Raw genomic sequence first — 14,913 nt, 5'->3', positions numbered from 1 at the left:
ATAAAAAGTTTTTAAGTAGCATCTCTAAAGTAAAATACAATTACTTTGTTGATGTATATATTAACAATACAGCATTATTTGCATAAAAATGTTTGTTTTTCTCAACCACTCCCCTTCAGTGAATCAACCACTGTTAACAATTTTGTGTGTGTCTTCCAAATATTTTTTAATGAATAACAATTTTTAGAGCAGTTTTAGGTTCATAGCAAAATAGAGCAGAAAGTAGAGCGTCCCCATACATGCACAACCTCCCCCATTGTTGATCCCAGAATGGTAAATTCCTATCCCAGAATGGTAAATTTGTTTTATAAGTGATAAGCTGCATTAACAAATCATCATCACCCAAAGTCCATGGTTTACATTAAGGTTCACTCTTCCAAATATTTTTCAAATTAAGTTTTTGCTTTTTCCATATTTGTTTGAAAATATGTAAGTTTCACAAAGCAAAATAGGATAATGCTATGCATATTAGTATATAGCTTGTATTAGTATAGTTTTTGTATGTGTTTTCCAAACACCTTTCTAAGTCAGTATATAAAAATCTACCTCATTCTTCTTTAGTAGGGGAATAGTACTAAATTGCAGGCCTATATTTTAATTTATTTATCCAGTTTCCTATTGGTATCTTTGTTTTTAAATGATGCAATACATATTTTTATACATACATCTTATGTATAAATATTTATCCTCTCATGATGAATTTCCAGAAATGGGATTGTGAGGTCATAGGATATGGAAGTTATCAAATTGGTGTTCTCTTATCTGCAGTTTGTTGCACATTTCCCTCTGACCCCCACCTCTAGCTAGTGCTGTGTCACTTAACTGAACAACACCATCATTAAGAGACTCAGTTCCAGACTGAGGATCCTGGAGCCAAAACAGGAGAGGATTTACTTGTCAATAATAGTAGCAATACCTAAAATGTATGCGACACTCAAACCACACGGCAAGTATTATTCTAAACACTTTCCAAATATAAGCTCCTCTAATCTATAATACCTCCAAAGATAAGTCTATTATACCCATTTTATTGCTTAGGAAACTGATACCTACATTTTAATAAGGTCACACTTATTAGTAAGAGGGGGACAGGATCTAAAATAGGGCTGTTTGACTTCTGAGTCTGTGCTCTTAACCATTGTTCATACTGTCTCTAGAAAATTCAATGCCATCTTTATGCCAGTTAATCTACCTTGTCGGATCCTTAAAACTATATTATATTTATTCATTTACTTGTTGTTTTCTGTCACTACATTGTAACTCTTCAAGAGTAGGGTATCTATCCTAACACTATTCATATCCATATTCCTAATTCCTAGTGTAATGGCTAAATTATCACAAGTAATAAATAAGTTTAGTTGCATGAGAAACAATACTTCTGGGAGGTTGCTTTTATATCTATTTTACAAAAGAAATCATCTATTAACCAAATAGTATAATAGAAAAAATAGAAGGCAGATAGTGGACTGTTATTTGAACCGGGGCCTTTGATACCTACCTAGTTCAGTGTGCTACCAAATCTAAGCTGCTTCTTTCAGAGGGCCCCAGAGAAGAGCTCCCTCCATAGCAACTATTTCTAAGCTGGAAAACTTCACAGCTGGAAGTCTTCAGTGACCCCTGGGAGGGGCAGAGTCTGATGGGAAGATGGTCCTTGGAAAAGAGTTCCTAAAAGTAGGGTCTCTAGGAATAGGTTGTTAATAGGGGGTGTTAATAATACCTACTCTTTCTTTCAGAGTCTACATGCCAGACATTGTTCTCTGTTATTTATGAGCTTTGTCTCTTTTTAATGCTCACAATCCCATTAAATCGATATTGTTATCTTTGTTTTACATATGAAAAAAAATGAGTGATGAGAGCCCAACTGAGTTGACTAAAGCTACACAACAGATAAGTGGTGAAACTCAGATTTCAGCTCAAGTCCTTGTGACCCCAGAACCTACATTGTAAATATTCTGTTCCCCACAGAAAATAATAACCTGCTGAGGATGAGGGGATTTTGAGAAGAGTCTAAAGGGAAATTGCCCTCCCTAGATCCTTTTGGACCTTAGCAACTGAGAAATAAGGTAGAGAAAACTGTGCAGCTGGAGTCCTCCTGGGTTGTGGGGATCACTGAGAGAAGAAATGTGGGGCTTTTTTTTTGTTGTTGTTTTTAAAGCTGACTATGGAGAGGGGAAGATCTGAAAGCAGTCATCCCAATGTTTGAATCTGGTTTTGTAGCACATGGTGTCTTTATACTCTTAACCTAGAAATGGCAGAGTTATTTTGGGCACAAAGCAAGAGGCTTTAAAAATATGCCAAGTGTATTTCTCTCTTCCGCTCCAAGATTACTGAAAATTAGCCCAGCTGTGGCCTGAGGCACCAAACAGCCCATAGGATCTTCTTCCAGAACAGCTCGTCCCACCCAAAGAGAGTGAAACACCCAGGAATGGCAGCTCCAGCAGCCTTCAGGCAGTGGTTATGGGATCTGCCTCCCATTGCCAAGCCTAACTGCCAATCACAATCACATGCATACCACCCCTCCCAGCTACTCCAGAGATTAAAATGCTAGGCCTGTGAATCCAGTTCTAGTCTGTCTTCTTCCTCATCCCTAAGGCTTCACAAGAAGTAAAAAAACAACAAAAGAAAAAAACCCAAGAGTGTCTATTGGATTGTTGAGCCAGGGAGTCAGTGAGAGAATAATTTTTCAGCTTCATTATCAAATTCCTGTCTGATTCAGGGCAAATTATCTTGCTGTAATTTAAGTCTTCAGATATCTCATCTATAAATAATAATTCTTCAAATACTCATTAGATAAGTATATATGATTTTAATTAATTATAATAAATTAAAATTAAATTTACTTAAATAAGTATACATATACAAAATGTTCAATAAGCTACTTGACTCATGATAAGCAATCAATGGTCCTTAAACAAATGAGTGAATCTTCTGCTGCTCAGGCCTACTAACAAGAAAAATTTAATGAGGTTTTACTCTTTGAGGTGGGTGCTGTTATTATCTCCTTTACAAGTGAAAACTGAGGCCCAGCATTATTAAATAATTTGCTGAATATTACAAAATTTACATGATGTAGCTAGGATTAAATTTAGGCGTTCTGACTACAGACTCTAAAGTCTTACAGAGTGAGAAGAGTATATGTTTATCTTCCATTGTATCCATGAACAATTCTTTCCACTGATCATTGAAGAATTTTAGCTTTCTATGTGTTTCTCTAATCGTGGACAGGATTTGGATTTCAGACTAGGACTCCCCTGTATTTTCTGGACTGTGATTAATTTAGCTTAGCTTTGTGCAACTCAAAAAGGGTTGAAGGGCGGTGCTCTTTCAGTCGGTCCACAAACCCGACAAATGATGAGATGGGAGTGTGAAGGAACTTTACGACCTGGGTTTTCAACGATTTTGATGCCAGACGGCTTTTGTCTTTGATCCGGCTGAGCATTTGTAATTCTACAACCTGAGAGATAGAAATAGAGACAGAAAAATGAAATGGTTCTTCAAAACCATAAGGCACAAGGGAAATCAGAGCTGCTTGAAAGAATGCAGTTGGCGGCCCGGGTGGGAGAGATGACAAGGAAGAGGGAGGGGTAGAATGTCCCTGCGCAGAAAGCCTTTGGATATTCTCTTGCAATCCCAGAATCTGCAGAACCTTGGGTGCGCTGACTTCTCAGGGCAGCCAGACGCAGCAGCAGCAGCAGCCCACACCGGAGAAGGAGCGGTCCAGGGAAGCTGGCTGGCTGGCTGCGCCGGAAGCGCCTGTAATCATTTAATAGCCTTTGCTGGCTGCACTGACTTAGCGGAGTGGGCGGTAAGCAGGCTCCAGAGTGCTGTCTGGCAAGATAGTCCCCGGCTTTAATCAAAATGATGGGTTTTCTGGAAGCTCTTTATTAACCTCAGCACTGAAATCCCTGAGATGGTAACAAAGGGATGAATGGGGAGCGAAGGGGCGGGGCTGAAACCTGGAGACTGAGCTGCGATATTCCTGACTTGACACTCACATCTACACCCCTCCCCCACTTGCACTACTTTCAACTGATTCTAGTTTAGAGGCCTCAGCCTGCATCTCTGTGTCTCGCAGATGGTAACAAAACAGAAAACAACCATAACAACTGCTACACTTGTAATTGTGTTTTAGGGTTTTCAAAGGACCTGGGTAATAGCTTAGTGTGTGTCTCGTAGTCTGCTTAGATTTGAGTCCCAGGCTCCACCAGTTAGCATCTATGTGACCATTGGTCCACAGAAATGTTAGCTATATCTATTTCATATGGTTCTTGTGAAGCCCAAAAAGGAGAAAGCCATGTAAATCGAAAACTGCCCTCCTGGCCTTAGGAATTGTTCAGAGCAGTTCAGAATGGGGGTTCACGATGAGTTTTACAAGCCTGACATTTGCTTCACAATTTTCAGGACCTTCCTTGGCATTTGGTTTCCCAATCACTCCTAGTCTCTAAGGCTCAACTTCAAAAACTCAGGCAGCCAGGTTTAGTTTAGCATGAAAAAGAAAAGATGGGAATTTTGCCTAAAAGACCCCTGGGCAGTGCCTGAAGTGGATTATAGGATTACATGAAGTGGCCAGCTACCTCCAGAGGTAGCTGTCTCCTCTCTGTCTCCTTATTGCATATATTAGTTGTACAGGGGACTCATTGTGACATTTACTTACAGTGTATCTTAATTATAGAGGGAAGTTTTCAAAATAAAAACATGAAGATCTATATACTTTTTTAAAAATGTGTGTTCTGACCTTTAAATGATTCCTATACATTGTGAAGAACTCCCCATTACCCCCAAAAAAAGCAAAATCATTTTTTATGATTATGATCATACTCTATTAAAACTTTTAAATCCTACTGAATTGTAATCTGAATGTCTAAGAAGGGCTCTGCCTAAAGACACAGACTCTCATCAGCTTGATGTCTGTCTTAAATCTTCTTTCTAGACTCTAATAGGGTCAGTCATTTGGTTTCTAACTGCATCTCATTCTGATTTTTGTCTGAGGGTGATCGTGAGGCAAATCCCTGGGGGTTGGGGGGTGCCTGGGACTTATGGAAGATCTTAGGAGGGAGGAAAAGAGGCAGCACTGAAAGAAGAAACACTTCCTTGATTGACCATTTGCTGGAACTGGCCTCCAGCTGGAGTTTGGAGCAGAAATGGTTCATCTTCTCTTCTTATATTCTTCAAAAGGGACTATGTCCTTGAATCTGTCCCAAAGGCATGGTACTTTATAGGCAAAGCTGGCCAAGGGTCTTCAGTGTTCTTAGCTGAAGGAACTCAGATTAGAAAGTCAGCAAATGCTGTTTGTCAAATCCTTAAACTGTCCTTTCACCTGAATGAGTCACAGTGCAGATGCTATTGAGCCCTCTAAGATGTTTTACAACAACCTGAACAGATTATGCACAGTGTCTGTAGGAAACTACATTTGGAGAAGAAACTACATTTCGTTTTGCTCTACAGAGGCTGAACATGTGGAAGATGCACCTGACTAGACTTCTGATAGCTTCTTGGAGTTTAGGCTGAGTCAGACAGAACCAAGACTTCAGGCAAAGGCCTGAAAAGCTCAGTGGCATGTAAAAGAAGCTGATTAACACTTGGCGGGCCTGCTGTGAAGAGGTAACTAGGCCAATAGACATGGCCACTAATGTCCTTTAACTCCACCAAAATGATGTATCTCTGGACTCTGCATCTCTGACTAATAGCCCTGAAACTTCCTGGTTATGGTTGGAAAAATTTCCATCCTGGGCTCTTCTAACAACTAAAGAACTATAGGGTGGTGCTGAAACTCAGTTCTAGGCACTAAATCAGAGGCTTTTGAATATCTTCAAAAACATTTCTTGTTTTTTTCTCAGTCTCTCAGAGACATGGCCTGAATTTGAAAGGTTAGCAGGCAGATTCTGGCTGGACTCAGTTAAAGAGATGTTATCTTAGACAACTAAAAAAAATTAGTATTAGCCTCAGAGAAAAAAATGGCCCTTGATCCATCTATAATAGCAAGTGTCAGCTCTGCAAGAGAAATATGGTAAGAGGGGAGGGACTTGGTAAAGATGGGGAAGAAAGTTTTTTACTTCCTCTTCCTACTGCTTGCTATAAATTTGCAATATCCTCTTCTGGCCCTCCTAGCCCCAAGAGCTGTACCATATATAGTTAGCCATATGTGATACCATTTATGGAGCTCTTATATTGTGCCAGGATCAGCCTTAGCACTTTACATGTATTACCTCATTGTCTTTAGGGACTCCAAAAGCACCATCAGTGGAGAACTGTTGGATCTTCTCATGGCAGTAGTTTCATTCACCCATCCAACAAATATTTATATACCTGGATGTGACAGGAATTGTGCTAGGCACTGGTTATACATTGGTGAATAAACAAATACATATCCTGTCTCTGTAGACCTTACAATAATAGATGCTACTAGGTAAAGAGGGTACTGCTTGGCTAGGATGGACATAGAATGTTTCTGTGAGATTACTTTTAACCACAGACTTGAGGACTGAGGAACCCTTCTAAGAATAGAGGGGAGATCATTTGAGACAAAAAGAAACCCTATAGGTAAAGATCTTGAGACAAAACAACCAAGGGGTATATGAGGAACTGAAAGGTCGGTATGGCTGGAATATAGTGGTGAGAGGAAGACTTGTAGATTTAGAGAATAAAAAACATCAGATTATGGAAGGGACTTATATACCACATTAAAGACTTCAAGTTTTTTTTTTTTTCATGGCAGTAAAAAGTCTTGGAATAATTTTAAGCAGGAGAGTGATTTAATCTCATTTCTATTTTTAAAGGATGTTATTATATGTATGCTATGCTTCCATTTTTAAAAAGAAAGCATTACTTTAAAAAATAAAGAGGACTCTGGCTGCTGTGTGGAAGGTTAGAGAAGCAGAAGTGGAAGCAGGTTGAACAAAGGGGAAGCTATTGCTGTAGTTTACATAAGAGATAATGATATTCTGGAAAGAAATGAAAATGGAAAGAAGAGGACAGAGTCAAGATGTATTTAGGAGGCAGAAATGACAGGTTTTGGCAACGTATTGTAAATGGAGAATGAGGAATAAAGAAAAATGAAGAATAATCCTGAATATTGGCTTGAGTAATAGGTTATATGGGGCATCATCTACTAAGACTAAAAAGGTTTAGAAAGGAATGGATGAGAGGAATCAAGAGTTTGATTCCTTCACTTTACAATTTCCTTGAAACTTCTAAGTGGAGATACCAGATAGGCAATTGGTTACATAAGAGTGGAGCACAGAAAGATAATGGACTTTAAATATAAATCTGTGTCTCATAAGCATATTTATTTGTTTGTTTGTTTGCTTATTTATTGATTTTTGAGACAGGGTCTCTCTTTGTCTCCCACGCTGGCCTTGATCTTGAGGTTCTCCTGCTTTAGACTCCCTAGTGCTGGGATTACAGGCATGGCCATCATGCCTGGCTTCATGAAAATATTCACATGATATTTATAGCTATGAACATGACTGAAATTCCAAGAAAAGAGTAAAGAGTCATGGGCCAAACCCAAGAAAGCTCCAACATGTAGCTGAAGGGATCCTGCTAAGTAAACTGATGAAGAATAGCCAGAGAGAAAGGTCATGATAATGTTTTAACTGTGTGGGATCAGAAGATGCCTTCCCAAAATACAGAGGATAGTTGAGCTGAAGGCAGTTGAGAAGAAGCAAATACAGGAAATCTCTCTGTCCTCCTTGTGTTTGCCTAAAAGTAGAACATAGATGTATAAAGAAGAGATACCCTTCCCCCTTCTACCAAAGAGAAAAAAGATTAACCACAGAAGGCTTCTTTGAACTCAGCCTGGAGTTGGTACCAGAAGAATCTACAATAGAAACCTTTACTAACTAGTCTTTATCTGCCATTTATTTATCTTATCCTAAGTTGCTACCCAGAGGACTCTAAGTCCTTTTTCCTTTGTCTTGTCACTTCTCTAAAAATTTACTGTTCTTGATTGCAGATGCTGTTAGCTGGAATTCAAAGTCACCCTCTTTGAGAACAGCTCATTCCCTTGGTTTCATTTATGTGTATATGAAATATACACATCATTAAGTTTCTGTTTGCTTTCTCTTGCTTTCTCTTGTAACAAAAGTCCAGTTCAACTAAGAACATATGGGGGTTATTCTACATGACAAAGAACTCATGAATAAGTGTTTGTAGAAGGAAATGACAGATGTTTCTGAGAGGTTCAATAAAATGAGAACAAAGGATTGGAAGTGTGGCTCAAGCAGTAGATCACCTGCCTAGCAAGCACAAAGGCCCTGGTTTGAATCTAACCCCCCCAAAACAGATGAGTACTAAAATGTGACCACTGGTTTTGGAAACAACATAGTGAAGTGAATGAGAGCAATGTCCAAATGAGTAGTGCTCAGGACCCAAATTAGAGGAGACTGAGAAGTGATAAGAAGTAAGAAATGGAAATATCAATTGTAGACATTCCTAAGCTGCAAATAAGCATAAATGGTTTTTTTGGTAGAACTTTTCATCTCTTCACCAAAGGAACAGTATCAGATACATAAGCACTGCTTTGATGTCAGAGGGCTCCGGGGTCATGGCCATTGGGATTGTTTTTACCCAGATAGGCCATTGCTCTTCTTCTCCAGCTCTGACTTCTCTTCTAATTCATTGGTGTACTTTACGGTGTATCTTCCAACTAGACTCTTGGGGGTCTTGCATCAAAATCCCCTGGGTATTCATAACCATTTCTCCATGACTCAGTGCAAGGTCACTTCTTCTTTGGACTCCCTTGTAACTTTCTCAAGTAAAATTATTTTCTCCTCTGGAGTTCCACAATACTTTACATGTGCCTTGGTTAACTGTATGTATTAAATTGATTTATAATCACTTGAGTGTATATCACAATTAGACTGTGATCACGTTGAGGCAGAGGGTATGGTTTGTGAATATCTCACTTAGGAAGCAAGATGGGCTCCTGATGATTTATCCAAATAAACCCAGTTTACACCAAAAGTCTATCCTTTGTTACATAGTATCCTTCTATACCCTACTTCTTCCTATCTCTTCTCTGTTCTATCCCACCACCCCTCAAGATTATTACAATAGAATTAGGATTGAGTAATTGTTTCATTTTTATCTCTGTTATGGTCAGAGTAGAAGTCAAAATACATGTGTAGCCAAAATTTTCTTGAATCCATACACTGACAGTAGCATTTTCTGCTTTGAAACCATGTATTTTTTATCCTATTCTAGTCAAGATAATAAGAGCCATACTATTTAGGAAATTCTTCACAAAGAATCAAAACTGTGTTACTAGAAAAGTAGGTTCCTGGATACTCTGCTGAGAAAAATCTGTCTTCCTGCTTATTTCCAAACACTGATTCTCCTCAGGTTTGAAGAAATAATTTCTTAGGGACTCATCTGTCTGGGCAGCTTCTCCTGTCCTGTACCAGTAGCATAACATCAAGAGCATATGTTGATTCTTACTGATTTGTGATGTTTTGTCTTTCAGAACCAGAGGCAGGAGAGGTGTCCCCTCCAGTCGGTGCTGGTGTCAACAGCAACAGCTGGACCTTTAAATATGGACCAGGCAACCCCAAACAATCTGGTCCCGGTGAGTTGCCAGACAAATTCATTATCCCAGGATCTCCTGCAATCATCTCCATCCGGCAGGAGCCTACTAACAGCCAAATTGACAAAAGTGACTTCATAACCTTCGGCAAAAAAGAGGAGACCAAGAAAAAGAAGAAAAAGAAGAAGGGTAACAAGACCCAGGAGAAAAAGGAGAAAGGGAACAGCACGACTGACAACAGTGACCAGTGAGGTTATCAAATGGAAACAAGCCACTTAGCCAGTTTTTGTAATAATGGCAAATCTTTCCCATGTAGCAACTTCCTGCTCCTTTCTCCTATTGATATGAGCCCTCTTAGAGACCTCAGAAATCTGCAGAAAGTTCCCTGTGTCTGTCTAGAGTGCATTTAACAGGTTTTGTCTTAAAAAGCTTTCCTAAGTCTGGTGTTAACTCTTTTCTTTCCACTCTGGCTTGTTTTCAGAACCTAAAAAGCAGACCCAAGTTTCCTTTCTCCTCCGCCGCAAAGGAGAGACTTCCCAGTCCTGCCAGTGAGAGTTGGACTCTCTGCCCTGTGCTCCGGGGATCCTGTCTTGATGACACTTGCAGGGCAGGCTGAAAGGTTTTCAGATTGAGCAGCTTGGGTGTTTGTGGCCATTGGGTATGTGTGGCCACAGCAAATGTTGGAGAGCCAGATGTTGTCTGGGATGGACCAGATTAGACTAGCTGGCACAAGAAGGATTGAGAAACACAGGCAAATAGACAGCAGGAGTCACCAGTATGGAGGGGAAATATGAAACTAAAAGGGACCAGACTTTCTAAACCTTACAACTCAAGAGGTGGTGGTCACCATCTAGCAGACAAAACTACCCCACTGACAAGGCTTTAGGAGTCCCTAAAGTCTGTTGGCTGTGGTATAATTATACCTAAAGCCCACATTGCACCTACAAGCCAACAGTTCAGTGTTTAGCAGAGGGCCAGCCAGGGCAACAGAAGCAGATCTGACGCATTTCCTGTACTTGTCCTTGTGCTCACTTTATTAAAAATTCTTTTGCACACAATATGAAAAGGCAAAGTCCTTTTCCATCAACACATATGCAAAAGCAAAAGAAAACCCCAAACACCTCACTTTATGCTGTTTGTTTGATAGATTTATTTAAAAAAAGAGAAACTCTATAGCTATAAATCTTTAAAGAGAGATATGATGAATACAATTCCCCTACACTTCCTTCAAAAGAGAATTCAGTCTACAGCCATTGAAATGGTCATTGCTGCTACAGAAGTGCTTTAAGAGAATTGCCTGGAACATCTGTATTATACCGGCCACCTGCCAATCACAGCTTTACTCTTTCAGGTCACTCTGGGGCTGCCTCTTGCATGTATTAATTACTGAATAAAAGAATCTTTCTCTCTCTCTCTCTTTTCTAAGAAAAAAAATGATGTGCACTTTGAATACACGACATTCTCTAACCAATTATATCAAGACCCAGAAATTGAAGAAAAATATTGTTTTCTCATACATACAGTGAGCAGACTTTTCAATCCTCTAATTCTGTGACTTGTCTTGGTGTGCTAGCCTACACCTTCTCTTTGGTTTAGTTTTCTTTTTCTATAACAAAACTGAAATGCTAATCTTGCTAACACCTATGATGTTACCTGAAATCAATCTCCCATATGTATGCTGTATGCTATTATAAGACTCCTGAAATATACTTACTCTGTGCTTGTGTATGTGAATGTTAATGCAACTATTACCTAGAGTGAACTTTAAGCTTTATTGTTGAATGTAATCCCATTATATTTCCTTTTGTACACCTGTGGAAAAGTGGAGTAGTGTTTTTTTAACCATTGTTAATCAGCTTTTGTGTATGAAAGACACAGTAAAATTTCTTTCTTAAATCAAGATACTGGTGATTCAAGGAATTTTATTTATGGTCAGCCAAGAGCTGTCTCTTGCCAAGACTCCTGCTGGCAAGGGAATGAATAGAGCTGTTTTTTCTAGTAACAGTTCTGGAATGAATACTGAAGATATTCCCTGAGGGTGTGCAAGCACAAATTTTACCAATCTGATCTCCTTGAAGTTGCAGAATGCTTTGAAGTTCTAATGCTACTGGAATATCAGCTCATTGAAAATAATAAATTTTGCTGTCACCTTAAATAAGACATTTTAATTTTGTTATGCACAATTTAGAAGTTTGATTAGTTATATTATCTATTAAAACATTAATATAAAAGATAAAGGAGTCTGTTATAAAAAGGCATTAAATCTCAAAAAAAGTGTCTTGTCTACTTTTAGCTTCATTCTCCCATATTTTCAAGGGTGTGTAACTTCAGCTTTGCAGGATTGCACGGGGTAAAACTTGTTGCCAACACATGTGAACCATTGCTACATTGTAGGTTGTGATCATTTTGCCCCTCTGAAGCCCATGTAACTGACCTTACGTGCCTTTTGAACTAGGAGAATCGGGCTAATTTATTAATGATGATAATTACTATGTATCTGTATAGCACTTTTTAAATTTGTGAAGTGCTCTCCAATCCATGTTAGTTACTAGTTATTACAGCTGTAAGGATAAAACACATCCATGTGGATTCATTTTTAATTGGTGCTATTGGTATTTCCTCTGTTATTGCTAATAAATGGAAAATGGTGGTATGAAAGCAATGGTGGTCATTTCTAAGTATAAGAGTAGGAGAAAATAGAACACTGATTATCACTAGCTATTGCTGTTGAAGAAGATTGCTGAGGTATGAAACTTACTGTGTCACTCCCTAGCTATCACCCTGGTTTTTATGTTCATCACCAAGGCAAAATGCCCTTGAAATCAAGAATCAAACTCTATAATAGTGCCAAAATGGGCAGCTAAGAGGTTGTCAGTTACTTCCCACTATACCATTTCAGTCTTCTCCAATAAGAATTGCAACAAACCAATTTTTATCACTAGAGCCTTTCTACACATCTTGTTCATTACTTGCACCTCTGTACAATTGGGAAGCCAAATAATGCTCCAAGGAATTAACTTTTACTGGGTACAGAGTATATGCCAGCAGGTTCAGTTCATAGTGCCTGTTCTATAACAAATAGATGAGATTGCCCTTCTGTGATTATATTTTATGAACATAGACTATAGACACAGTCGTTCTCAACATGGAGAAATTTTGCCTTCTGGGGACATTTGTTAGTGTCTCAAGACATTTTTGGTTTTCGTTACCTGGGGTAGGGTTGTGCTCCTGGTATTTAGTGCACAGAGATCAGAAATGCTGCTAAACACCTTACAATGAACAGGGCAACTCCCCACAACAAATAATTTCCAGCCTCAAAGTGTCAATAGTACCAAGATTGAAAAATCTTAAGAATGACCATGAATTTGTTTAGTCCACTTTTAAAATGGGAGACACCATAAGTTACTCCAAGATTCAAGATGTAATCCACGACTATCTCAGCTAACTGGTTTGCATAGGAACTGTATTTATAAATAACCTGGTGCGGCTCTGTCACTAACTAGATGGGAAACCTTAGCCAAGTTACTGCGTCTCTCCATTTTTAGTCTTAATTTCCTCACTTATTAATGTGATAATTATAGTATAAATTATAGTATAGTATAGTATTTTGGGGGAAGTTTGAGCAAGATAATTTCAAAAAGTTTTTAAGCACAATGCATGGTGCATTATAGGGCTCCATAAATAGTTATTTTTTTCCTCTTTCTTCTTTATGCTGTGTTCCCAGACATCTGTATCACCCCTAACAGGTCAAGGGGGCCACACCACCTTGGAATGTTTCTCTGGCAGACAGAAAAAGTAAGCGTCCAAATGACCCATTTTTTATAGCTGTTCCACTTCAGTGATGTGAAAGCCAGGAACCAAAGGGCTAAAAGTCACCATCAAATGGATAAATCCTATGTGATTCTAAGTATAACAGCTTGAGAAAGAGGAGCGTCACCTTAACAGCTTCTTTTGGTAACTGGGCAAAACAGACTCACTAAAACACCCACCAACTTGCCTAGGATCCTACAAGTAATAAAGAACAAGTCAAATCACATCTCTCTAAGGGACCAGGCTACTTTGTAAGGGTCGCGCATGCACAGAGCATAGGATTCACTCTTTGAAGGAATTGCAATTGATCTAATTTTAAAGGATGAAATTCCACAAGTGAGTGTATAGAGCCTTGGCTGTTGACCCAGGCTCCTAGGTAAGATTCTGAATCCCAAAATCTCATGATAGTGAATTTTGTTTTTTAAGTTCAAAGCCAGCTTTAAAGTACAAATGTAACTGATCAAAAACTAATTCAATTCTTCTGTTAAATCTAGATTTTTTTTAACCACTGAAATATTAAGAGGTGTACTAGAGCAAGTAGACAAAAAGCTACAGAGATACTTTTCATCAAGACTTGAAAGTCCCAGGAACTTCCCTAAGAAATGGCAAGTTTGTGACCCTTAACCACATTTTCATGTGCTTTCTCTCCTTATAGAAAAAGCTGATCACATTATTTCCCCCAAATTAGCTGGGCTGTTGATTAGCAGAATGCAACCAAGATGTCCCTTCTGATTTTATCACACACACACACACACACACACACACACACACACAAACATTTCTATTATAATTAAGAAGGAGGCTTTAGTACATGAGTATGGTGCTATCCTCCCTTTGAAATTGTTCCTAAGAGTGATACATAACAAGTTTATTGTTATAAGCAGTTAGATAAAATGCTTGTTGGTTTCCATTTTCTTCTAAGGTTGATTTCTTGGAATCATTTTTTACCTACTAAAACATGAAATCCTAAGTTTTTTGCCCTACAAGAATCTGTGCACTTGTCTTTGAGCTTAAGCTTCTCTGAGAGGGTACCAGTAAATTTATTTCCAATATACAGAGTCTAGTCTGTATAAAGAAATAAGAAAGTAAAAATGAGGAAGTGAAATGAAGAAACGAGGTAGTGAAAAACATTAAGTTCAGCAATTAAATGACAATCATGTGACTTAGGGATCATCTATCCACAAGGAACAGGAGCAATTCAGACAATAGCCCCTGAAAAAAATTGACAGCTGATGCATAAAAATATAGGAGGATTGATTAAATAGCTTCCATTTTCTAGGCTTTGCTTTCAGTACCCCTGCTTTATTTATGTGATATTGAATATTTATGTAAAAGTAATATGTGTTCTTTTAAATGAACCAAAGAATCTAGAGGTATATTTTAAGAAAAATATTAAAAAATCTTCACCAGCTTCTCCCTCACACAGGCATCCAATGTTAACAGTTTCAGGTGTGTTTTCCATATTTTTCTATATACATGTATTTATACATATCACATAAGTTTGTTTTCTTTTAAAAATAAAAACAAGATAATGCCATGATAATGATACTCTGTGGATTTTTTAAAGCTTACAATAACAC

General features: G+C 38.4%; 1 protein-coding gene across 9 annotated transcripts in view; it reads left to right on the top strand.

Moving 5' to 3' along the window:
* LOC109702582 (protocadherin alpha-C1) overlaps nucleotides 1–11,423 on the top strand; it is a 197,306-nt gene extending 185,883 nt beyond the window's left edge. For all 9 annotated transcript variants that reach the window (XM_074076841.1, XM_074076836.1, XM_074076838.1 and 6 more), the window contains exon 4: nucleotides 9,464–11,423. In XM_074076841.1, coding sequence (XP_073932942.1) covers nucleotides 9,464–9,774 — 311 coding nt within the window. In that variant the 3' untranslated portion in view covers nucleotides 9,775–11,423. The remainder of the gene's footprint in view (nucleotides 1–9,463) is intronic.
* The last annotated feature ends 3,490 nt before the right edge of the window (nucleotides 11,424–14,913 follow it).

Source organism: Castor canadensis, chromosome 6 (assembly GCF_047511655.1).
Source record: "Castor canadensis chromosome 6, mCasCan1.hap1v2, whole genome shotgun sequence".
NCBI lineage: Eukaryota > Metazoa > Chordata > Mammalia > Rodentia > Castoridae > Castor > Castor canadensis.
This window is presented reverse-complemented; position numbering and strand designations above follow the sequence as displayed.